The sequence below is a fragment of the Desmodus rotundus genome, chromosome 3 (genome assembly GCF_022682495.2).
Source record: "Desmodus rotundus isolate HL8 chromosome 3, HLdesRot8A.1, whole genome shotgun sequence".
Classification (NCBI taxonomy): Eukaryota; Metazoa; Chordata; class Mammalia; order Chiroptera; family Phyllostomidae; genus Desmodus; species Desmodus rotundus.
In genome coordinates, this window is record NC_071389.1 from 182314004 (window position 1) to 182341563 (window position 27560).

General features: G+C 35.1%; 1 protein-coding gene across 2 annotated transcripts in view; it reads right to left on the reverse strand.

Moving 5' to 3' along the window:
- NTN4 (netrin 4) overlaps positions 1–27560 on the reverse strand; it is a 98184-nt gene that overhangs the window by 18257 nt on the left and 52367 nt on the right. For both annotated transcript variants that reach the window (XM_024579505.4, XM_045187093.3), the window contains 2 exons: positions 16849–16975; positions 14703–14891 (listed from right to left, as the gene is read on the reverse strand). In XM_024579505.4, the coding sequence (XP_024435273.3) occupies positions 14703–14891; positions 16849–16975 (316 nt within the window). The remainder of the gene's footprint in view (positions 1–14702; positions 14892–16848; positions 16976–27560) is intronic.

Here is a 27560-nt window from a genome sequence, read left to right on the forward strand (position 1 = left end):
GGGAAAGAAATTTAAGTTTCCTGAACCTCTGTTTCTTCAGTGAAGTATCTATATCACATGCAGATTTCATGAGGATGAAATTATTTTAAATGAAATTATTTCAGTAAGGTGCATAGCACAAAGCCTGACACGTACTAGGCTAACTTCCTGCTAAATCTTCTCAACTAATATTCTAGATTTTATTCCCTTCTTTATTCCCTTGGAAACTTCTTTTATTGATTATTTTCTTTGTCATTAAAATCTCAGTTTGGCTTCAGTCTGGCTTCAAAGCTCAACTACTACCTATGACTTTGGCAAGATACCTAGCCTCTCATTTTTCTTAGTTTTCTTATCTGTAATATGGAAATGAGAACAATATTTACCCTCATTACAGCTGTTGTAAGAATGAAAGGAGATTATGTATGGAAAACAGTGCAGTGTCTGGCACATGGTTAATTAATAGTGAATTAACTAATTAACTCAATGAATAATTCTTGTAGAGTTGTAGAATCTGTGTTGGCATAAAGAATGGTGCCAGTCCTGAAGAAACTCATAGTGTTGTTGGGGAAACAAAGGTATAAACAAAAGATTTCCATACTCTGATAAGTACTCCAAGAGAGGTTTACATAAAGCTCTACAGGAACCACGAGGAAGGGAACACAGGTTGAGGGAATTATATAGGGACCCACAAAGGATGGGTCATTTAGACATCTGAGCTAAGCCCAAAAGATGAGTAGGACTCTGCAGTTGAAAAGGAGAAGATAGGCAGTTGTTTATTCCAGCCTGGTCTTTTGATACTCTCCCCATTGTATTTCTTTTAAATAATTTTTTAAAAATCTAATTGTGGTTAAAAAAAACCACATACCATAAAATGTATTATCTTAACCATTTTAAAGTGTACAGTTCATCCCCATTGCATTATAAGTTTCTGTATTATATGTGAAAGCACTTGCTGCTTCCTGAAAATGTGAAGCTCTTTCATGCCTCAGTGTCCCTTGATGTGCCTTCATTGCCTTTCGCCACCTTTGAGCATCTGGACCATGCATGACATGCTTTGTTGTCCCACTCCATCCACACAGTTAACCACTCTCTCCTCCATGCTGCCTCTGTTCTTTGTATATACTTCTATTTTGTGTATATCACAGTACATCATTATTATTTGTTTATATGGCTGTCTCCCTTACTGCGAAGACTCTGAACTCATTGACAGAAAGATCATTATCTTCTTATTTTTGTTTCCTAGGCCCCAGAAAAATGTCTGGTAGATGCTCAAATAAGCATTTGTGGAATTGACCTGAAGGACATTCAGGCTATAGAAATCATATGTGAAAGGGCATGGCCTATTGGGGACTACAAGAAATTTAGCACGTCTGTAGTGTGCATTGAGTGGAAAGCAGCTGAAGGTGGAAGTTTATCATACATTTGGAGAGAATGTATACTATATAATATGAATGTATCAAAGTGCTATGTGAAGACTAAAGGAAATCACAAAATCCAATATAAACATTTCATTATTTTGAGGTGAGTAAACCAATAGTTACCTTATCACTCAGTTAAGTCAATTTGGTTCTTGACAGCAGATAGTGGAACCAGAAGAGATGTTGTAAGACCCACATCTAGTGTAATATATGGTATTCCACCACCACCATTATCGTTTCCTCCAATAGAAAATGCAAGCCTTTCTAGGATTTAACCTCCTTGTACCACCATGTATTTTAAAACCTACACATATTTCAGGAATAGCCAAAGAAGAATGTGATTCTATCACATGTGTTAGTAGATTTCTGTCAATGTGACTTTTTACATAATTACAAGATAAAAATACCACTTGGAAACTATGCAGAACTAGCTCCAGGCAGAAGGCCCTGACATCTCTCACAGCATACTTTTCCAGACTGCACACCGAGGCTTGCCTTGCATACCTATCTCCTGAAGTCTGTACAGCAGACAATGTCTGATACACATAATCTACATTTCTTACTTTCTTCCAAGACACAAGTATAATTCCTTCTTGCTTCAGGAAAAATAGGCTTTTCTTAGATTCTAGTTCTGATTTTCCAATGTATATTCCTTATTGTTTGTTGATTCTAAAATGTAACTCAAGCACTTACTTTTTACCTATTCATTATGATGAATTTCACAGTCACAACCCACTTGGAGTGACATAAGTCCTTACTGCAGCTTTGTTATCTTGTTAGACATAAAACCCAATAGTAAATGCTTGCTCTAAGCTGCTTTCACAACCAAATTAGCAAAATAAAATTATTTAAAATATCATTTTTAATTCCTAAATAATGTCACAAGATTTCTTTAAAAATGTGAATGACTAGTCCTGACCAGTGTGGCTCAGTGGGTTGAATGTTGTCCCGCAAAACAAAGGTTGCTGGTTCCATTCCTGGTCAGGGCACCTGCGTGGGTTGCAGGTTCCATCCCCGGTTGGGACATGTACAAGAGGCAACTGATCCATGTTGCTCTCTCACATTAAGCTTCTCTCTGTCTCAAGTAAATAAATACACTCTTTAAAAAATATAAATGACTAATTTAAAATAGTATATTCTGTACTGATATATACTTGTCATAAGAAAACCTGAAATAATAATACAAAATATTCAAAGCAGCTACAATAGAGGAAATGGGTACTTTTATAAACAACTTCATAACATGTTCCCTTCAAATAATGAATTTAGATACTTGCCTAATGTTATAAAAATTGTATTTACAGATATGTAGCTGTAGCAATACACTTACTATGTGAAGCATTGTCCCTCTATAGAGCATTTATAGAGAAGAGCTGGGACATTAGGCTGCTCTGGAGTTTATTCTACTAGGAAACTTAACTGTTAATGAAACAATGGATGAACACCTTTTTTTAAAAAAAAGTCTTGACCAGAGCATATGCTTATTGATTTTTTAGAGAGAGGGGAAGGGAGGGAGAGAGAGGGGGAAAGAAACATTGATGTGAGAGAGAAACACTGATTGGTTGTCCCTTGTATATGAACAAACCAGGGTCCAAACCTGAAACCCAGGCACATACCCTCACTGGGAATCAAACCTGCAACATTTAAATCTATAGGACAAGGCTCCAGCCAACTGAGCCACACCGGTCAGGGCATGGATAAACATGTTTTTAAGTAACTTTGTGCATCCATAATGCTCTGAAACTAGTGCTGCATTTGTTTCAAACACAAATGCTGACAATAGATACAGCTGTTTGAAAATTACCTGTAATACCTCTTAGGAAGTCAGAAAATTAAAAAAGGGTAATAAAATAGAGTTGGTAAGGTCACAAACTTAGGAATCAGACTGGATGAGTTCAAATCTGGTTATGAGACTAATTACTTTGTGAAATTAACCTTCTCAAGTCTCAATTTTTCCATTGATGATGTAAAAAATAATAGCTATGCCATAGGTTTGTGTGAGGATGAAATAAAATAGTATATGTATGTAGCAATGTATCAGGCACTTAGTGGCACCAAATGCTCAAAGAATGGATATTATTATTATCTAGATGAAACATTGGTTTTAAAGTGCCCACCATTTATTCATTCATACCTTCATCAAAGACTTCTTGAACTTGAGAGTTAACATGAACTATGCTAGGAACTGAAGATACAAAAATGAATACAGAGTCACTAACTCTTCAGTAAGGAAAGAGAGATATGCAATAAATAATTACAGGGCAGTAAATGTTTGAACAACATAGTCCAGGGTGCATGGAAACACAGAAGAAAGAGCAATAACTGTCTCTTGCAGGTAAGGCTTATTTTTAAAGGAAATGAATGATCTAACTGACTTTCAAAATAAGCTGAAATTCCCTACTTTGCACCTGGAAGAAATTTGGTGGCAAATAGCTTTCTTGACTATTCTAAGTCCTATAGAATTAGGTAACAGTCCTGTTACATATTCCTTTCTTTGGATTAAAAAATATCAATTTGCTATTATTGTCCTTTTGTGAATCAGAGTAAGAGAAAAAGTTAGGGCATAATCTAGGATCCTGATGCTTATAAGAAGGTACTCAACAATGTCATGTAGGACAAGAGTCATGGCTGTCAACCTTTGTGAATATAATAAGCATGTACAAAATGGCCAGGAACGTAACAGAAAAGTTATGGCTTCCTTTATTCTTGTGGGTTACTAAAGCCTTTGGTGGTGGAGTCACAGGAAACTATTGCTGTCTTTTCACCTTTATTCCCACCTTCACTGGAACTCTAGGAATCTGTTCACGTCTTTCACTCAGAGTGACCCACAATGCCAAGCTTGCGGTAGAAATAACCAGTTGTGTTCAGCCCCTTACCCCTTTAAATTGTCGGGACTCCTTAAGATTACCTTATGGCTCTAGTTTTTGCTATTTTGTTAGTAAAAGCTACACTGGGAGCAAAATGCCCTGAAAGTATTTGCTTCTGACTTAGCTTTGCTAAAAATAGAACTCAAAGTTCAAGGCCCTCAGTGGGAAAGAAGTTGTTGGTCAAGCCCTTTTATCACTGCCCAGTGGCTACTCCAGTGGGCTGCCCAGGCTCCCAACGTTGTTTTCTCCTGAAAAGGCCAAGGTCCTACAGCATTTCTGATGGGGAATTTTTAATGTCAAAGCTATTTTGAAAGCTGTCCAGCTCCCTGCCGAGGTTCTTAGAGAACTGGGAGTTAAAGGAGATGACTTTGAATGCAGCTCTAAACAGAAAAGAGATAACATGGGTTGTTATTTCTATATTAAGTGAGAAGTTAAATGTTAGATAAAATAAAATCTACTTTTTTGGGTACAGTTTTCCTCTTTCTTTCTACTATTAACTATATTTGCTAGTGGATGAGTAGCTATAAACAAATAAAAAAAATTGTAAACAAACTTTACACTGTCAAAGGCAATATGGTTTACCCCTTTATTAACCTAGGGAACAGTTTTCTATTTATCCTTTAAACGCTATATGCATCGTGTTCAAAAATATCTGGTTCCATGATATTCAATATGTATGTTAATTCCAAATAAGATTATGTTAGAATTAATCTAATAAATAAAAAAAATTTAGAATAATCTAAATTAAGACTTGCCTTTCATTTACCAAAATGCAGTGTCTCCTGAGTTACTATTGTACATCCCACACAAAAGAAGATCCATTTATGCATGAAACCTATCCATTCCTGCCTCTATTTAATGCTTTAAAAATAAATGTAATGTATTTAAGTTTATTCACTACCTGCTTTCTATAAACTTTTAACAAGTAGTGCTAATAAACACAAGTGATACCTTTTCTTTTCATGCTTTTTAAAAAATTTTGGTTCAATTACAGTTGTCCCCATTTTTACCCATTACTTCCCCCTGCCCTTCCCACCCCCTACCTTCCACATTCAATCCTTCCCCTGCCCCTTCCCCATTGTCTTTGTCCATGGGTCCTTTATGCTAGCTCCTTGACTTGACCTTTCCCTTTCTTTCCCTCCCCCACCCTGTTACACCCCTCCTCCCTTCCCTCTGGTCACTGACAGTTTGTTCTTTATTTCCAAGTCTCTGGTTCTATTTTGCTCACTTATTTGTTTTGTTGATTAGGTTCCACTTATAGGTGAGATTATATGGTATTTGCCTTTTACCACCTGGCTTATTTCACAGCAAAATGAAAAGGGAACCAACCATATATGGGAAAATATATTTGCCAATGATACCTTGGACAAAAGTTTGATCTTCAAAATACATAAAGAACTCCACACCAGGAAGACAAACAGTCCAATTAAAAAATGGGCAAAGGACCATACAGAGGGCCCATAGACATATGGTACCTTTTATTTTTAATGCTTCACCACATGACCCCGACTCAGACCCTAAATTTTTTTTTTGTATCATTCCTTTCCTGTTTACTAGTTGTAATGGAGCCAGTTGCTATTTTTTCCTGGGTGTATCTCAGCATTTCTTGACAACTAAATAGCTAATTTTATATTCCTGGTTTGCTACTTCAGTTAAAACTAGAGAAAGTCCTTTTGAATATACAAACACATTTTACTACCAGCAAACTTTTTGGTATAATTTTGGACACTGTATTTTGCTTTGAAGAATTTGGTTATATCACACACCATTCATTATCTTTTTGTTGAAGAAAGCCTCCAGTATTCCCTATCCACTCAAGCACCATCCACCCAGGCACCTAGCCAGGAGTTGAGGTCATTGCTAACTCCTTTTTCCTTTGGAGAAAGACCCTTATTTATTCCATCTATCTTAGATCTCTCTTTTGAACTGATGGTGCTAGTCCCTGCTATAACCTGTCATAGTACCGTTTTCTTCATAACACTTACTGCAGTCTTCAGTTACATATTTACTTGGGTAAATTTATTTATAACCTGTTTCCATGGGGTTAGGGACTGTTTTATTGTATATACAGTGACTATGATAAGCCTTCCACATGGTCGGCACTGAGTAAATCTATGTTGAGTTTATAAAATGGATGAATTATAGCCACTTAATAAATATTTCTTAATGATTGATAGCCTTCTGGCTTCCAGTATTATCTCTTCATGATTTTGTTTTCTTTTTGCCTCACTGCTATTTCTATAGTACACTGTGAAGGCCTAGAAAGAAGGAACCATATCTTTTCATCTCTGTATCCTGAAAACCTAGGACCATAACTGACCCACTTTAGGGACTCATTCCTTCTTTGTTGAATGAATAAATGAATGAATGAATGTACTTCTCAATAACCAAAAACAATGAAATGGTTTCATGTTTTAATGAACCTTCTAAAAGTTTTATTCTATTGATTTTATAAGTTTTTAGTATCTTAGCACCACAGCATTTGCAATGCTAAGATACGAGAAACAGGAAAAAAAAACACAGCAAAACAACAAATCCATAGAAAACTAAAATGGTCAAGTAGAACAGATTATTCTTAATCTTGTTCCCTACATGAGCGTGAGACTATTTCCTACATCTATTGCTTCACTTAGTCAAGTTTTATTATTTATTGTTTGTAATAAAAATTCTTTATTCTAACTCTGTAGGAGACATTCTCCACCTATAAATGCCTCTCACTGGTAGCAGAAATTTTTTTGTTACATTAATCAATGTGAAATTCCTTTCCTCACTTTCATCCGATTATATCTAATTATGACTCTTTGCTCTAGGGAAGTAAATTATTTTTTGTCACTCCCTATATCCCCTTATACATTTTGAGTATGTGTAGAAAGTTATATTCTTGCTGAGAAGTTTCCTAGTTGATCTGAGAATATTCATCCTTTTTATATTTATCCATCAGTCTCTTTCTTTTCTTAATTATTTTGTTGGTTTGTCTGGAACACTCTCCAGTAACCCTCACCTTTCTTGTACTAAAAAATCCTTAAGATAAATGCAATTCTTTAATATTCAAACTTTACATGGCTCTTGCTCAGTAAGTAGGGACTTACTCAAAGCCCAAAGCAATATATATTTTAAAAATCTAAGCTCTTTAAAAATTATTTTTGGCTCTAATATATATGCCTGATTATTTCCACCTGTCTTAATGCATTTTGTTTTTATCAACTAGGTCACAGTATAGAATCAACTTATTTGGATCTTTGTAGGTCTTTGGCTCAAAGTCTTTGAGGTTCAACTAAGCTGGGTTTAAACCCCAGCCCTGCCTCTGACCATCTGCATGAACTTAGACAAACTATATAATTGATTTAAGCCTCAATGTCCTCATTTATAAAGTACAAAAGGTACCACCTAACTCAGAAATTGCTAAATGAGGTAACTTATGTAAATTGCCCAGTACAGTGTCTGGCCCCTAGTAGCCATTCAACAAATGCTGGCTCTCTTTTTTGTACCCCATCGAATTTTCCCCAGACTTTCTAAAGGTTTTGACATTTTATAATTATTTGCTTGATTTTTTAATTCTGGTCCTCATCAAATGCAAAATGACATATTACTTATTTATTCAGTGAATTACACATTCTGTTTTGGAGACATTTTAGAGAATTTCATAACCTCTTCTACTTCTCTTCCCCAATCTGACTTTTATCATTCATCAATTCATAAAATTTCTTCTTTTTGGGTGAGTTTTAATATACGTTATTAATGTTTTAAAATGATAGTCCTACTCAGATTATTACATTATGTTATATGTTTTCTCTGTCTTTTTTACTTCTTAACCCTCTTGTTTTATATATTAGACTTTAAAAAGCTGAGATTAGAGTATTCCAACTATTATTGCTGAGTCACTAGTCTATTAAAGTTTGCTTTTCAAAAACAGTTGCTTCATACTGATTCTATGCTGGAATCATTCACAGTTACTTTCAATATCAAACAAAGATGTCTATGTTGTTTATATGACATAAAATGAATTCATATGGCTTTCTAAAACTACAATTTGAAAGAAAAAGCCATTACTGAAAGAAATGTCTGTGACCCTTGAGAAAAATCCTTTTCTGAGGCAGACCAGAACATAGGCACCAGAGTAAAAAATGGAAGGTGCTTATGAGTTCCTAAATGTGTCATTGTGGTTAGGTATTATGGATTTTATTAATTTAAAATTTTTACTTCTAAGAGAATTTGAAGGGAAAGAAAAATCATCATAGAGGTAGAATGAAACAATTGTTAAATAAAGGTACGAGCATACAGACAAACATAAAGATTCTTCTTGCGAGCATCATGAGAAGGTCATATCCGTGGCAAAATAGTCGCCCATCTAAAGCACTTTTATTTCCATCAGCTAAGCAGTTCCCACCCAAGCCAGAAAGAAGAAAAAAAAAAAAAAACTTGGATGGGTGCTAGCACTCTTTCTTTACAAAGAGAGTAAAGGCTAGTTAGGGTAACAGTAACCAAGTAACCAGACATTATCTTGGTAAACACTTGGTTTGGGTTTTAAGGCAGAGGGACCAAGGTTATTTTTATTCACTCTCTGCTAAAAGGCAATTGACTGCATTTACTTTGGCCCACCAGCCAGGAAGGAAGGGCATGTCAGGTTTTCAAGAGGTTGTTTACTTTGACAAGGAATGAATTCTGCTTTCTTTTCTATTTGCTGACTTTTCTTTAAATATAGAGAGAGACTATAAAATGTCTTGACATAAAGGTCAATAAATTTACTGTATAGTCACTAACTGGCTGTTTCCTAAACAGAGAACTAATGCTGTTTTATAAAGCATTTTCTTCAAACATCTGTTTCAAACCATGTGCTCTACAAAAGCAAGGAAAATTTTCTGTAGGAATTTTGATGTCATGGAATAGCTGTTAATATTCCATATCCAATCAATTTCCCATCTGTCTAACATCTAACATATCTTTTGTTAAATGTTACAGAGGGGAAGAGAAGAGGCACTTTATGAAGAACTAGATTCAATGATTATGTAAACCAAACACAATAACATACTTATATAGTTTAATGCTATGTTTTGAATTATGAAAATATGGAAGTAAAAGTAAACTGTCAATGTAGTAGTAAAATAATTTTATTATAAATTCTAGTTGTATTATAATAATTCACTTAAAAGTATGAGATATATATGGTAAATAAATTTATATATTATAAATAAGAGGGTATTCTCTGAATGGAATTGCTAGGTGTTTATTTTGACACTGTTACATGAAAAATAGACATCTTAGAATTATGCCAGAAATTTCTTGGAGAAAAGCAGAGGTTCTAAGTTAGGCATTCTTAAGTGGGTCATTCTTACCAGCATTCATATCTTTCATTGTATCAGAAAAAAAAAAACAAAACATGTTCTAGCCAGAGTTTTAGTAATCCTTTAGGATTTTCTGTCAGTTACTGCAAATTCAGTGAGTAGGTTAAATTATGGATGACTATTAGTTCAAAATCTTTCATCAAAAATGAAAGTAAATAAAGCTCACACTAGAAACAGGAATGATATAGGTAGTGGTTTTCACATGCTGGTCAGGAAACCAAAGAGCTGAATCACAATCTCCAACGATGCTTTAATAAATACAGATTTCGGCCCCCGTCCCTGCTGGAGATTCTGATTTGGAAGATCAGAGTCAGAGCTCTGAGATTTCATATTTTTAATAAGAGCTCTCAAGTGAGTCTGATCCACATGCTGGTTTGACAAGAGAGAAGTGCTTAGATCAGAGAAAGGGCTGTGAGGGCAAGACTTCATTCAAAGGAGAGAAACCACTCCACTTTTGGTTTACAGTCTATCTGAGTCACTGAATTCTTGATAAAAAACCATGATTGGGTAACTTGAAACTGGCATGGTGGGGATATTTAAACCACAAATTGGCCAATGCTATGAATCAGGGCTCCCCGCTCCCCTCCCTAGAGAGTCAATGTGCCACTGTCTATTAGGGTTATTCTCACATTTATAATGTGCCTGCTAAAGGAAAATCTACTTAGGTTATAGGATACCAAAGGCACATAGTGACTTTAGAGATTACAAAGAAGTTACTCTAAAAAAGACTTACTTCTCTTCTAGAACAGACACAGTATTCCTCAAAGTACCTTAGTGATACTTAGTAGCTAAGTACTATGTACCTAAGTTCTAAGTCACATAATGATAATTATATTGTCCATTTTACTTCTTTATCTTAGTGACTAGCCAGTTTTAGTTTTGATTTCTGCTCTTGGCCTCAGAGTCAGCTGAGGAGGTTTCACATTGTCCCCTGTGTTCACAGACCTTAAATGCACTGTCCTTTCAAAATTCTTCCTCTGAGTTGTAGAAATAAATTTGGTTTCAATGATCTCCAGTAGTCTTAAAAAAACAAACAACATCTTCGGAATCCTCAGAAGTGATTTCTTAGCAATGGAAATGTGTAGCTGATTATTTGGGTCTCACAGTTGACTCTGTTTACATTTGAAATAAAGAGGAAGTGAGAGCACAGATGGTTTAATTGCTCACAGGAATAAATCTATTGGTTCATAGATTTGGTTCATGGCCTTTTCTTAAATTTAGGTTTAATAAATTTATGACCATCAATTAAGTGTACACATAAGGACAATAGCATAGTGCTTATCAGGATAGTGGGAAGGAAAATATAGCCTGGAACATGAATGAGGCCAATAAATCCTTGCTTTATTTGGCAGTGAGCTAGCGGCCTAACTGTGAACAGTGTCAAGATTAGTGTCACCAATATTTGTTGAATGAATGAGTGTGCCTGGGTAAGTATTCTACTGAATGTGTAGTAGATTGAATAACATCAATTCATTCTATTTTCTAGACCAACTCATTAAAGTCAATGAAGGCATCATTGATTAGAAAGTAGGGCAGCCCTGGCTGGTGTGGCTCAGTGGATCGAGTGCGGACCTGTGAACTGAAAGGTCACCAGTTTGTTTCCCAGTCAGGGCACGTGCCTGGGTTGCAGGCCAGGCAAGCCAGGTCCCCAGTTGGGGACATTCGAGATACAACTGATCAATGTATCTCTCACACATTGATGTTTCTCTCCCTCTTTTTCTTTCTCCCTTCCCCTCTCTCTAAAAATAAATAAATAAAATCTTTAAAATAAAAGAAAAAGAAAGTAGGTCAAATTTTGTTTCGGTCCTTTTGATGAAAAAGTAAAACAGCTACCAAAGTGTCAGAGGCATCTCATCAAGGAAGTCTCCCCTTAACTGCCTTCATCCCACCGCACACTCACCCTCAGATACTCAACATATCTCTTTCATCGTACTTTCCTCCTATGGTGAGGAAAACAGTAGAACCTACATCAAAGTGCTTTTGTGAAAGTTAAATGAATCAATGCATATATAGCCCTTTGAATGGTGAATGGAAAATAGTAGGAACTCAATAAATGTCAGCTATTACTATTATACCACCACCATCACCACAGTGTATTGAAATGGCCTGTTACTGTACATTTCTCCTCATCTAGAGTGTAAGATCTTTTAGGGAAGACCTTTTATCTTTACAGACTAGTGCTTACCACAGTACCTGTCACAGAAAAGACACTCAATAAACGTCTCCTAATCTAAACTGAGTATGTAATTTATATGCTTCTAGTAAACTTTGTGTGGGCTGCTGTTCCAACTCCTGAGAAGACAAACTAGGAAATAATGGAGAGACATGTTTTCATATGTCATTGCTGATATGTAGATTGTCCAAGCTGAGTTAATATTATGTTTGTAATTATTTCACTGATAGAAATATAAGATTTATTATTTCTTTGATATACAGTTATGAGATCTAATACTTGGAAAAAAGTAACAAGTAAATAGAAGGAATCTTCTGGGACATGGCTTCCCAAGTGAAGTCTTCATATAGCTATGGCCACAATACAATAGCAACATTTCCCAGTGTGTTCTGGAGAACACTGGTCCCACATGATGTTCTGCAAGAAAAGCATTCTCTGGGTAAATGTGAGACGCACCTCAGAGCTCTGTGGAAAGTTTGTAATGAACGTTAGCATATAAAAGGCTCTGAGAAATCCTAAGTAAAGAAATCTTTGATTAATTTACCATTTCCTGAATTTTCAGGCCACAGGAAAATTTCCCCTCATACTAATGCCTATTAACATCTCATGGAATTAGTGTTCCACAGATCAAACTTTGGAAAGTACTATAGTACAGTAACATGTTTGTCCAGATTTCCATTTCTTTTCCCTCAGGAAATCTTGATGTAATTCAATTTAAAAAAATTAGAAATCTATATGCACAGGTAGAGATGCAAACCTTGGTTAATTCAATGCTCAGGGAATGATAGGATAATTTTTTAAAATCAACCTTTACGGCAAGTGCTAAAATGCATTTACTGTTATTGAAAAGCATTCTGCAGCATTCTCAAACTTCTGTGTGATACAATCACCTGGGAATTTTGTTAAAGTGCACATTTGACTCAGTAGGTCTGGGTCAGCAGTTCTAAGTTTTCTAATCAGTTGATGCCAGTGGGATTGGTCTCTGGACCACACACTGAGTAGCAGGTTACTTTTCTGCCTTGGTGAGCACAGTAAAATAAATGTAATAAAATTGTTATTTTGAATAACATTGTACATGTTGTTGATGGAACCACACACTGAGATAGTTTAAATTTTTAAAAATATCAACTTGTTTTCTTGATACTCTCTTCCTCATAAAAGTAAAGTGGGAACTAATGAGGAGAAAAGTTGTGGCTATAGTAACATCTACATCAGCACCTAGCATGAAATCTGATACATTATAGGTACTTAGTAAATATTAAGTACATTAACTTACTTGTCAAAATTTTATTACCAGCATTAATAACTCTATAGGTGACATAGGGGTAGGTCTGCCAAGGAGATAGTTAATGATATGAAAATATTGCTAAATAATAGTGAAAATGTTGCCAAACATTGCCAATTAAACAATATATTATGGAGAATATTTAGGTAGAGAGAAGAGTTGAATGTGCTAATAAGTGCTGGGATCTACCCCTGGCTCAGAAAAGGGAAGGGAAGAACCAGAAAGTGCTAATAGGAAAAACCATGCTAGGGAAGGGAATGGACACAGGCTTCTCTGCCCCGAATATACGCTGGAATAGTCATAAAGTGAAGAGAGATAGGCTTTCCTTGGGCAGTCCACCAGTCAGTCAGGGAGCTGCCTGGAGAAGAAAAGGAGATGCATCTACCTCCTACAAACTATGCTAGAAGGATTCAATTGGTATCAGTTATTTTCATAATTCCCTACTTGGCGCATCTAAGTATTTGTTAACTAGAAGAGATTAGCAATATGAATTATTGTTATTATTTCTAGCTTCAAGTCTAAGTATACACAGGAGCAGCAATAAACTAGAAGCTTGATAAATATGACATCCAAATTTGGGGCTTAATGTTGAAAGCGAGTTGTGCCACAATCTATCTCCCATAATTTAAGACAGAAAGTTTGTAACAAATAAGCCCACTCAAATTTTCATGTAGATATCTCCTGCCTGATGTTAAAAATATGTATTTTTCAAGAGCAATAGATTTGTTCCTTTAAATTAAAAAAAAACCCCAAGATTTGAAATGATTGTTTCCCATTGTATTGCTCCCTTCCTGTCCCTGTTTCGAGCTAGAACATGGAGTCCTTGGTGGGGGAAGGAAGGGCATGTTCATCAATCTCCATTAACAGTCTTCAGTGGTTTTGTCCTCTAATAATTTCTGAGTTAATAGACATGTAAATATTCACGTAGTTCACAAGCTATTCACCCACATTGGACATTGACTTAACTTCTGCATGTACCCTTTACAGTCACATTTCAGAAGATAATTGGACAGATATTTTAAAATTCTACTTTTTTTTCCAAATAAATTTTTTGGAGTTATACCAACAGAAAAAAGCAGAATCCATTCTATATAAATGTAGTATTTTGGGGGAGGGGAAGGATTTATTATGTTCTAAACTTGTTTATGATGTAGGGGTACATTAGAGCAGTGTCAACCAAAGCACATTCATATTGAAACCACTAGGTGTTCAAGTTCCCTCTGGCTATGAAAGCTGGAATGACCCACATGCAGGTAACCACTCTTTGTTTCATTAAGTTCAGTCCATTTGTTGTCTGCACTCTACTCATATTTTTGTTTTAGATAATTTTAAGTATATCTCCCTCTTCATCATTCTTTCTTTTATACTAGCCATCTTGTTTTCCAAAGTGTGGTGCTGCAGGAAGTAATTTTAATTCATGGAGAGTGAAAAAGGAGAATTACTTTCATGAATATTACACTGGTTTTACCTAACAAGTTGAAAATTCTTGCCCATTATCAATCAAGATATAAACTGATGTGTATGAGTGTATTCTGTGGAAGTTCATAACCTCTCTTCCTTGGGCCAGGAAATGAAGGATGAAAACATCTCTGTTGTACAAATCATCCCTTTTTTTTAAGTAACCATGAGTTCACTTACATTTGCAAGCATCTGGAGCAGAGAAGGGTCTCCGGAGGTCCCGGTAGAAACCTGGCTTACATCGCTGGCAGTGCTGACCTTCTGTGTTGTGCTGACAGTCATTGCAGACCCCACCGCTGCGATTCCCTGATGCCTCCCACACATTAGTGTCAAAGTGACAGGTATCGGCATGCCCGTTGCACTTGCAGGCTGCAAAAGGAAGCGCAGGTGAAAGACAAATAATTAAAAATGTAAAGTAGTCAGTTTTCTAACATTCAGTTAACATTTTTAAAGTTTAGTTTTGGTGTTTCGAATAGCGTACATTTTCACAGTACACAAGAATCAAAACAATATAAAAAGGTATACATTGAAAACTCTAGTCTCCCATCCCCATTTACCCTGTTTCCTCTCACCTTCAATAGGTTACTACTTTCTTTAAGTTATTTTTTGTGTGTGTACTTTTAGTGTTTCTCTATTGATTTTTGAGATATACTGGTAATCAACGTATTACATTTTTAATTAAAAAATAAGTTTGATCAACCAAATGTAGATTTGTCTACGTACACAGAGATATTACAGTTACCTCCAGTTACAGTTAGCAACTGTAGTTCACACTTATTTTGGAAAGACTATTTGCGTGGCCACCAATTTTTGTCTCTCTTTAATGGTGATACGTCACCACTTCCATTCCTGCTACTTCCCAAGGACCACTGTTATCACTGTGGGTCCCACAGCCTTACTTAGAAAACTCTAGATTGTCAAGCATTACTTGAAAATGATAACTCATATTGCAGATACAAGCCTGAATTTAGGCTCACTAATGAGTCTACAAGGAAGCTTCTGGTTGACAATAGTTAGTAACTTGGCAGGTAGATTGATTTATCTTTCTGTTCATCAGCTATTGTTGCACTGGTGAGTTCAAAGTATTCTCTTATAGAAGCCTCAATTTTCTTATAGAAGATGCTAGGAGTGTTTCTTATGTAACCAGTTTCTCAAAGGCATTTCTAAGATTAACAGTCAATAGCACCAAGTGACAAGTCTCTGTGTTCTATATGTATTTAGATACGCAGCTGGTTTCTCTGGAAAGGGCCACAATGGCATTCTAGGAATTTAGGAGAAATTCTTTAGATTCTCTTGATGAGTGATTTAGAATAAGATTCCAGACTTTTTTTGTGGAGGTCAACTGTGTTTGAAAATATTTGGGCTATTGTTTTTCATTGTTTCCTTGATGTGTTATGATATTTTGACCAGATTCATAATCTTGAAAAAGCATAGTATAAGATAATTTAAGATTTATGCTTAGAGGAAATCCTTTACATTTCCTAGAAACTAAAATAAATCAGTTATGATTCCAAATTATGTATGAGAAGAGACTTCTCACAAATTTACCCACAGTGTTTGCCTGTAAAGCCCTTGTAAAATTGAAGTTTGTGTGTATAAACATTGTTATGGGCATGTGAATTTCTCTGAACATTTTGAATGATAAAAAAAATGGTTCATATTCCCATATTTTTTATCCTCCTATCTAATTTAAAACCTTAAACCCAAAGTTAACCTTGGTAATGCAGTCTCCATCTTGACTAACTGGCACAATTTCAAATTTGATTTGTCCTTTCAAGTAATATTATGGTATCAAGGGGGAAAAGTACTTAATTCGGAGTTTGAAGACTTGGAACCAAGTTCTAACTCTATTGTTTACTAATTTTGGTAATTTACTTAATTTTACTAAGCTCAGTTTCCTGATCTCTAAAATGGGATTAACACCACCTACATTATAGGGTTGTTTGAGAAATATGTTCAAAATAGTTATTTTCATGATTATAATTTATTAATTCAGCTACAAGAGTAATTCCACAGCATAATCCTAGTTGCTCTTGTGTCTAGCCATGTTTTTATGATGTCAAATTATCAAGAAGGGTGCTTAGGTCCTACAAAGGGGCCAGGCAAATGGGCAACTCATTCCTGGCAAAACAGTCACATTGGCAACTTGGTAAGCAGTAACTGTTTCCAAAGGTTGAGGTCACAGTGGGCAGTGATATGGGCTGTTTGTGTAGGTTACTGTGTCTGTCACCCACCACTTTATATTATGTTTCCAGAGACAACAAGGAATCCCCAGATAAGTTTACTTCATTAAGAAGGCTTTGAGTCCTGTGGGCTTGGTACTTACTTCTGCACTCATTAGGAGATCCTGTTTTGCCATCAGCTGCCTGCCAGGGGCGGTCATTGTATAATGGTGAACAATGTTGACAGTGGGTGCCTGCTGTGTTGTGTTTACACATACATTTCCCATGGACCTAAAAACAAAAATAAGTAAGAGCTATGAGCACAAATGATGGTAGGAAAGAACATTCTTTCCACAATCTTATCTCATTAGTTGGCTTTAGCCATATGACATTCATTCACCTATTTTTTGGATATTTTTTATGTATTATATTTTAACACTAAAATGAATATCTTTGGAGCTATTCATGTACATCTTTAATTATTTATTAAAGTGTGTTTTCTAGAAGTAAAATTAAATGGCAAAATATGCATATTTTTAAGACTTTGAATACATTTTATCATAATGACTGGGTATTTTCCTTTAATCCCCAGTTCAGAGTAGTTGAGGGTTTATTAAAATAGTACTTCTCACAAGGAGGAATTCTAAAGTAGAATTCTCTGGGCTCTGAGACTTTTATGAGAATTTTAATATTTTTGCATTATCTCACTATATTTCTATAAAACAATACTTTGGATCATCTGGAAAACTTCCTAGTAACTAAAGATTGCCATGAGTTCTAGAACCAAGCTGCACTTATTGACACGTGATGTCAGGACTGTACAGGTGAAAGTTTTGTGAAGGAGCTCAGAATGGAGTTCCCAAATTTGTATCTATGAGATGTTCTTTTTTTTTTCTCAGAAACAGTATTAAATGTAACTCAGCATAAAGGTAAATTATATTAACCAGTCAAAAATTATTTCCTGAGTAGGCACTATGTTAGGCAATATTTGGTACACAAAGCATTATAAAATATAATTTGTCTTTAAGAAAAGTATATTATAGAAGTAGAAAAAGGCTTTTCATAGAAAAATATTACAGGTAACTAGACAATAAGTGAGTCCCTAAGAAACAAAACGATGTTGGAATTCAAAAGTTGCAAAAATCACCATAGGTTGGCAGTTCGGGAGGGCTTTATCAGACAGGTTAGATTTTGAGCTTGTCTTTGAAGATGGACAGTATTTCTGACAGAAGGGAAGAAAGTAACCAGTAACAGGAAACAAAATGAACCAAGGTGTGGCGCTAGGAGGCCAGAGGCAGGGGTGGCGGGGGGCGGTGGGGGACTGAATGAAAAAGATGAAGGGATTAAGAAGTATAAATTGATAGTCACAAAATAGTCCTGGGGATGTAAAGTACAGCATAGAAAATACAGTCAATAATATTATAATAAATAGGTATGGTGCCAGGTGGGTACTTGAAATATCAGGGGGACCACTTTGTATAAAGTACATGAATGTCTAACCACTGTGCTGTACACCTGAAACTAATACAAAATAATATTGAATGTAAACTGTAATTGAAAAATAAAATTTAAAAAGAAAACAAATAAAAAAGACTTAATATGAAGTTAAAAATAATAAAAAGTCATATAACTCCCCACCAATATATAGTCTATTATTGTCTTTCTTCCCCTTCTTCCTTTATTATTTCTTATCCATATATGTATGTGTGTGTATACACTCACATACACACACTGTGTTTTTTTTTTTACACCTCAGCTTATACTTTCCAACAGCCAGTGGTACCCATGTGTATCTTCTGGTAATGTTTAGAATTTTTAAAGGTTGTTAATTCTTATTTACTGCCTTTAGGCATCCTTTATACCTTTTAACAACCATGTATAGAGTACTACATAAAGAAAGATGCTACCAAGCACTGCTAGAGGAGCTAAACTATCATTATAGGTCAATTTTTTAGGTTTGGTCTTAGAATTCCCACAGCCTGTAAGTAATTTCACCGAACTCATAGGTTAGCCCAAGCCACAAATTCCAGGCCTTAGGAGGCCATAGATATTTAGGAAAATCTCATCAAACATTCACATGTATCACAAGATAATGTGGACAGGTCAGTTCCCTCTGAAGTAAGGATTTCAGAGCATTCCCTTGTTTCCCACATGCTGAGAATTGGGATGAACCTCCCAGGGTCTGAAAGATGCCAGCCCAGCAAATTTTTCTGCACACAAAAAGATTCAAGGAGCTGTCATTTTCAGTATTACCCAAAATAGCTGTAAATTATTACCTAGATCATTTGAAACAAGAAATCCTTCCTCAGCAATGCAACTGTTACTGTTCAAGCTTGAAAGATCACCCACTATTTGATGCTCTTGAAAAATGTGCAAGTAAAACTAGGTCTTCATTGAAAAAAAAAACAAGTAAAGGAAACTTTAATAGCTCTTGTTTGGTACACAAATATAAACTAGAAAAAAAGCAAGAAAACGGGATTATGTACTTAAGGCTTATTTGAAGAGGAGTGGTATCTGGCTATCTAATTAGAAAATGAGAACTCTAAGAATAAACCTATAACTCCTAATTATCTAAGAGGTACACCTTGGCATTTGGGGTATTCTGTGAGTTTTATAGCCCCTCTGTTATACTAAAAGTACTTTATTCTGTTGATATCAAAAATTTTCCTACTTATATCTAATATTATTTATTTGTTACTAATATTAACCTACTTGCAAATCATTTTTAGCATATTTATCTTACAGGGAAGAGCTCATACAAGTTTTGAACCAATAATTTAAAGAATTATCAAAACAGCATGCTTATTAATAGCTGTACACTTTGGTGACAAATATATTATAACGAAATAAGTATAGAAGAGAAATATACCGTTTTTTATATTGAATATTTGAGGGTACAGACACAGGAATCTAGGCGGGGAGCAAAGTGAGGACATTATTATCTTTGAAACACATCATTGGAAGATACACAGTCTTGCCTAGAAAAGCTGCTTTTTTACTGTTGTTCCTTTGGGAGCAGAAGGCCTTCCAGTAGTCAGCAATCATGGAGTTGAGGAAACTGGCCATGGCAAGACGTTCTAAAAGTCTGGTCACCGACAGCGTCAGGCAAATGGGTTGAACAATCACTTATCAAGATGTAGAATATTTAAACATTAAATGGAAGATTGGCTTAGACAACTTTTAGGGTCCATCTAATCTTAAGGTTCTATGATTTTAAGGTTTCCTTCTTTGTGTTGTGAATACTGCTTGGTTGTAAGCAACTACCCATAATCCTTTCTGAGCTACCAGAGACGACTTGAATGTCCTAACACTGAGTCCTGTTACCATCTTACTAATGCAGAACATTTCCAGATCATCCAAAAATCATGCAAGAGAGAGATAGGAAAATGACTCCTCTTTCTTGCAGGTACTATTTGTGACATAAATGAAAAAAAATGTTAATAGATAGTTTCTGAAGACAGACTTTCATTTGTCAATACTGACAGTACCTAAACTAAGTTCTATTCTTTCTGATTTTTCTGTTTTCTTCTATACTGCACTTTTTCCACTGCTTGTGACTAAAGAAATAATAGACTAAATATCATTCTAGTTCCTGTCTTTCAAATAGAGGTATACTTCATCACCCAGGGATGCTCACCACAGACATTCACTATAGTGGAATTACCAAAGAAAAAAACTTAATCTGGTTAGAGCTCTGGAGGTGGTACATTGACTGAATTCTTTTAGGAATGTGTGATAAAATTTGCTTCTCAATTGCATTCCAAGGAAGAAAAGAACAACTAGTAATTATGTCCAACTAAAAATTTTGATGAAAGTTTGTGGGGAAAAGGAAGATTTTACAGCTAAGTATTTAGTTAAGTCTTAAATTTCATAAATTGGGTAATTTCCTGTACTGTTGTGCCATTATTGTTTACACACACATGATTTTAATTCTTTACCATCCAACCAGGTTGGACACCTGAAATTAATGTAATATTGTGTGTCGCCTATAATTGAAAAATAAAAATATATATTTAAAGTAAAAAAAATTAATCTTCTTTCATATCATCATTGGAACTCTAAAAAATGTTTCTGAAAAGAGGACACAAACAGTCCCTACTCTATGAACCGAAGGAAAATGCTCTCTTAAAGGCAGCTGCATTTAGCTATGACCAATAATTTAGAAGTAGAACGATGCTCCACAGAAATTTAAGACAGAATGTGAAGGCAAAAACTGATTAATTTCTAAGGAGATAGTATGTCCGTTTTAGAGAAAAGGATTAACTTTTAAAAGAATAAACTTAAGCATGAAAAGAGATAAATTCTAATAACAAGCTAGCCTGTTAGAACCTGCTCCTCTTACGCAGGAAAAAACATGCACAACAATGCTACAGTGCAAACCTTTGAATAGAAAGCACTGTAAGAAAAACATGTCTTTTCATTAATGAACAAAATATTCCTTTTCCCCATTAAAGGTCTGCATGTTTCAATTTAACAGAAGAAGAGGGAGCTCATTGGTGAATATGAAGCATGATCATTGAGTTTGGTAGAAAATAGGGCTTGAAACATACTGTCAGAATGGGGCAAAATACGTCGAAGGCTGAGTAGTCCAAAGCTTTGTCCAATAATATGTATATAACAAGAATGCAAGTAATTGAAAAGCTCTGCCATCTATTCATTGGCCTGCACTTGAACACTCAAGAAAACACTCTTGTCACAAAGCATGGGCAATAAGATAAAAACAAATATAGAGCAGTAGCAATTATAATTAAAGAATTAAAATCAGCCAGTACTTTGAGACTTCTCTCTTCCCAGCTAGCAGGTGCCTGAAATTCTTCCTGTAGAGATTTATCCCTTTAGCACTTCAATGGTGTTTTTAGGTCCAGGAGCTCCCTACAAGAACACATGTCCACTCAGAAGGGGAAAATCCTTACATTACTGATATTAGTAACAAATATATCTGTAAGGATTATTGCCATCAGTTCTCAATAATAGAACTGGACTTGAGTTACCTAGACAAGGAAATGACTTCTTGGTGGAGGGAAAGGGAATGTCTGAGAGGAAGAGGGAAGGAGACAAAGGCAAACTGTGCCTAGTTCACTATTTTGCCCAGAACCTTGCTCTGGCTAACAGCTGGAAAAAAGTATGAATGGAGTCAATGCAAATTTCGTAAGAAAACTGCATGTAGTGCACTGTATAGTAATAATGTGTTCATCTGCCTTTCTCCACTCCATTGTAAACCATTGAAGGAAGAAAATTTCTTTGAAATTTAACTGGCATATAATAGGTTTTCAATAATTATGTGTTATTATTTTCATTCAGCCAATATATATTAATGGAGCATTGAAAACCTTAGGTATGGTGTTTAGGTCCATTTTTAAAACTCCCCAAGATGGAAGGGTGCTAATTATACATTTGAAGTGAAAATGGATACTTTCAATTGTTTGTCACAAAGGAAGATTTGGGGAAGGGTAGGATTCAAAGACACTCAGTTTTGTCTACAGTGCTTCCTATAAGGGGTACATACTAGCTCACATTTGATCAAGACTGTAGGTAAATATGTTCTTATGTGTGGTGGTCATAGTTGTTCTGGGAGGTCCCCTGTAAGTTGGAGGAACAGGGCCAGTCATAGAGGAAAATGGGAACAGTGATAATGATGACGATGATAAATAATAACAATAATGGTAGTAGTAGACAGTTGGGTAGCACTATGTACCAGGCACTGTTCTAGGCATTGTATAATATCAACTCATTGAATTTACACAAGATAGGTACAATTATCACTGACATTTCACAAAGGGGAAAACTGAAGTTCAGAGAGTTTAACTAATTTGCCTAAGATCACAAAGCCAAAAAGTGGTACAGCTATTTGAATTCTAGCATCTGCCTCAAGCCACCATCTTTAACCCCTAAACTGTGCTCTTATAAGACCTTGGGGTATAACATTTTTGAGGGATCCACTTTGGCCAAGGCTCTTCAGGGCCTTACCTAAATAAAATTGGTTCTAAACCAATTTGTCCTTGAAGAGCTCTTCAGGACAAAGTCTGGTTTGGACTCACAGTGAGCCATTTCTTTCAAGAGTATTGTGTTCTTGAGTGGATTAGTCCCATTCCTCTGGGAGAAGCCTAGGAGCTTTGGGGACAAGTGAATACAGAAAGATTGGTCTCCATTTCCCACGCCTAACACGAATAAGTTCGGGGCATATAGGGACAGAGAACCCTTTTAGATTCTCATCGGTTCAGTGTAAAACCTACCTGTGCACTGACCACTCTAATGCCTCCTGGGGCATTTCTGGGCCACTGCAAGCCCTACTTATAGTGAAGACATTTACAAAAGGAGATGATAACAGGAATGTAAATGAACTCTAATTAGAGATTTGTTCCTTGCCAACAGCACTGCCTTTATGTTATTTACTCTCCCTATTGGACACTATCTGGTACAGATAGTGAAAGTAGTTAAACTGCTTTTACAATCAGTTTTCATTTAGGTTATGGAGCATGGTGAGAGAACATTGAACATACCCTAATAATAATTCAGGTAACTTTTTAAATTTGGGTTGCTGGTTTATTTCCATTTTTTCATGTATAAAATTTTGTATGCCCCAAAGCTTTTATTTATATATCTAAATGACAGTTTATCTGTGGCATTGCGCACCAATAAAGAAGCAGGCATACACACATACAAAATTTCCAAATGCTACCAAATCTGCTTAATCCAAATTATGGACCTTAGTTCCCAAATTGCTTAAAGACCTTTGTTTTGTAGTATGACAACTAGAACTAAGAATTCAAATCAAGTTTTGTGGTTTATCTTTCAACATTCATTGCGGGCCCCCTTTGTGAACATTAGATAAGTAGTCAAAATCAAAACATAACATAACAAAAGCAACACCCTCCCCACTCCAAGCCAAGCCATTAGCAGGAAGGAGAGCAGAGACTGCTCCATGGGGGAGGAAAACATCACTCGGGCCTTTCAAAGAAATTGCACAGTTTTGAGCTTAAAAGTATTGTTAATAAAATAATCTCATTTTTTAAAGCTAAGTAAAAGAAAGTTTTTAAATATTCCCATTGTTTTAAAATCTACTATTGGCCCAACAGGATGTTTTTTCTTAGTGAGTACTTTAGTTTAAATTTTAGATTCTCGAGTAATTTTAGGTAGGATTCTATTATTCTTCAGAGTAATGATCTTCTAAGACAAAGCAAGTCTTTTTCTTTTTGTGAGTTCAGGGTTAGAGATTATTTTTATTATAACCACGGGTGTAAGAGTTCAAATGTAACATCTTTTTGGAAACCATATTATCAGAATATCCTTTCTTTGCATATTTCCCTAATTAATGCATGATATTCTTTCTGTTGGGAAAAGTTATAAAATACTTTGAAATCCTCCCCTATCTCAAAGATTACAGTGTTCTGTCTAGCACATTCCTCTGGGTTATCCCTACCTGTTATTATTATGGAACTATTGCACAACTCTCTAAGTTGTAGAAAATTAATATTAATGCAAATAATTCTTGTCTGTAGAAATGCAAATCAGTTGTGTCTGGTAAGAATGTAATTGATTATTGCCTTTCATATTGACCTGTTTTACATCAATGTGTAAATATATGTCTGCATTTTTTTATTTGCCTATGCATGTATGGTTCTTTGAATTTTCCTCTGAACACTTTATAATGTCTCACTGGTCCATCATTAATAATGAGTTAAATAAAATTGTTGACACATGTTTCTTTTTTATCTGTATGCTTTTAAAATATATCTTTAACACTGCCATTTCTTATTTCCACTATAGTTCTTCTATCAAGACTACTTGAAGGTATACTTCTAAAAGTAGAATTTCAACATGCATTATAAAGCTAAATGGGTTTTGAATGTCTTGTATTTTCACAAGATTAATTTTACTAGCTTCCTCTTTTCTGTATATCAGGCACTTTATCTTTCCTCTGATGACTGTAAAAAATATTTCTGCCATAAAAATGCAAATAGCATTGAACTGAAAATTGTAATGCCCAGGAGGCTTATGAAGATTACATTCAGATATGATCATACTATTTCCATGTCATAAGATGGTTTTCTACTTTTACTTCATTGTATAGAACTGTTTCTTATTTATTCTTTGTTTCCAATGGGCTTTAAGAATTATTTCTGACTACTGGGCTTTTAAAATTGATGTCTATTCAATATATACATTTATTTGGCTGAATTCTATAAGGTATCCTAGGTTATATGCATAATTTGGTTTCAGATTTGCTTGTATACAATGGCAATAAAGTAAGACATTCTGATTTTAAAATGTTTCTTTCAGTATATCTAAGACTTCCTTGACTTAAAATATTAAATTAGCTTCTTTTCTCCTCTATAAAAACCACAATTTCTTCAGCTGCAAGATATAGAGCAAGAGAACATTGGCAAATATCATTATATTCTTGCTGCAGTTCTTGTTTATAGGCAGACTTTGAGTTTCTTATAATACTATATAAGCAACTATCTCAGTAAACAGCAAAGTAATTTGAAATTTCTTTCAAGCAAGATTGCTACCTGGTCACTGTGTTGAGTAACTAGAACCATTACTAATAGCCATTCCATCCACTCCACCTCTGCTCTTCATTTGATCTCAGTTCTTTATCATAATTTCATTTTTCACTTATCTTTTTATATGTAAACTTTTCCAAGGTCAGAATGCAAATCAGTGGCAGAACAGGGAGCAGAACTCCCAAGAGAGTCCTAAAATATTAGAGGCTCCATCTTAGAACAGTGATGTCATCAGGAGAATTTTTTCCTTCCCACACCTAAAATAACTTCTTAAAATCTCATTGAGGAAAAAGGGCATCATACCAATGTCAATTTCTTAGTATCTATTTAACTAAAATAATTTTAGAAAAGAGCAAAAGTATTATTAACAATATAGAACTTCTCATATGCTGTTAAAACTATTAACACAACAACTATGGGCAAGAATCTGGGAAAATGAATGAAGGCAAAAACTAGTAGAACTCATTTCGTAATCTGTCAAGCAGCATTTGATTCCAGAATGAAGGAACGTTTTGTGGGGTTTTGTTCAACATCTTTTAAGATTTAGATGAGTTTTTACAATTAGTTGGGGGCCAGGTAAATTCTATTAGAAATGCTGTGGGGGATTACTGAGTACTTTTCACCCCACTGACATTCACTTGCTCAATGTGCTCACATAGCTCCTCGTTATTTTAAAGGAAAATTCCTTGTCACAGGCTATTTTACATTCTCTTACAAAGTTTTTTTTTTTTTTAATTCATTCTAGTTCACGTTTTCTACTTTTTCCTCTTTTCTTGACAGCTCTGTTTGGCTGTCACTCAGTATTCTATACAGTGCAGAGAGTGTTACAAAAGTTGACTTGTTTAAGATAAATGAGCCCCTGATTGTAGTACAAGAAGCCAGTTGCTAGGGCATGTTTTCTTCCATAGTCTGTCATTGTTGACTTAATTCATTCACATGCCTCTTTTTATATTGAAAAATTGCTTGTTTCTAGGTGAACCTTATAAAACATAGTCTTCATTAATGAGTATACTAATATGAAAGATCAAAAATGATTTATTAAAAACTTATGCTTGTTTGGCAGCTCATCAGAATGCAGTCATTAACAAACCGTGATCATCTGTGTGATGATAAAACAACAGCCACAGCCACTGCTATTGAAAAAATCGCTTTTCTCCAATATCCGTCCACCCAAAGCTATTGCTTTTTAAAACGGTTAGCTTAATGACTGGAACTAGAAAAATATATTCATACTGTGAAATTCCTATATAATCAGCCATGGGAGGTTTTTTTTGTTTGTTTTTTTTAGGTATGGATTTTTTCTTATTGAGATTATGTACACATAACATAAAAGTAATCACTTGAACCATTTTAAAGCATACAATCCAGAGGAGTTTAGTATATTAAAAAACTTGTGCAATCGTTGCCACCATCTAATTTTAGAGCATTTTCATTGACCCCCAAAGAAACCTGGTGCCCATTAAGTAGTCACTTGCCATTTCTCCCTGACTTCCTGCTCCTGGAAACCATAACCTACTTTGTCTTTATGGATTTCCCTATTTTGGACTTTTATATAAAAGAAATAGTACAATAGGTGGCCTTTTGTATTTGTCTTCTTTCACTTAGCATAACGTTTTCAGGGTTCATTCACATTGTAGAGTGTATCAGTACTTCATTCCTTTTTATGGTTGGACAATATCTCATTGTATTGGGGTGCCACACTTTGTTCATTCACTCATCTGTTGAGGGACATTGGGTTGTTTCCACTTTGGGGTTACTATGAAGAATGCTGCTATGAACATTCATGTACCAGATTTTGTGTAGACGAAGGTTTTTAATTCACTTGGGTATGTGCTGAGGAGAATTGCTGGCTCATATGGTAACTATATTACACTTTTTTAGAAACTGCCAGACTGTTTTCCACAGAAGCAGCACCACTTTACATTCCCACCAGCAATGTATGAAGGTTCTGATTTCTTCACATGCTGGCCAACAACTGTTATTACGTCTTTCTGATTATAGTCATCCTAGTGGATGTGAAGTGGTGTCTCTTTGTGGTTTTGATTTGCATTTCTCTAACACTAAGGATGTCAGCAATGACTAAGAACATCTTTTCATGTGCTTATTGGCCATTTGCATATCTAATTTGGAGAAGTGTCCATTTAAACTTTTGTCCATTTTAAATTGGGTTCTTTTCTTAGCATTATGTGGATAAATGTGACGTGAAGAAAATAAATTTTGGAAATAGTTACATAGGATTTCTAATCCCTTCTCAATAATCTTGAATAAGTTCCTTAATAACAAGATATATTTTCCAACCTATAAAATAAACATAATGATACTGGCCCCGTGTGTTTGAGGATTAAAACAGAAAATGTATGTAGATGTGT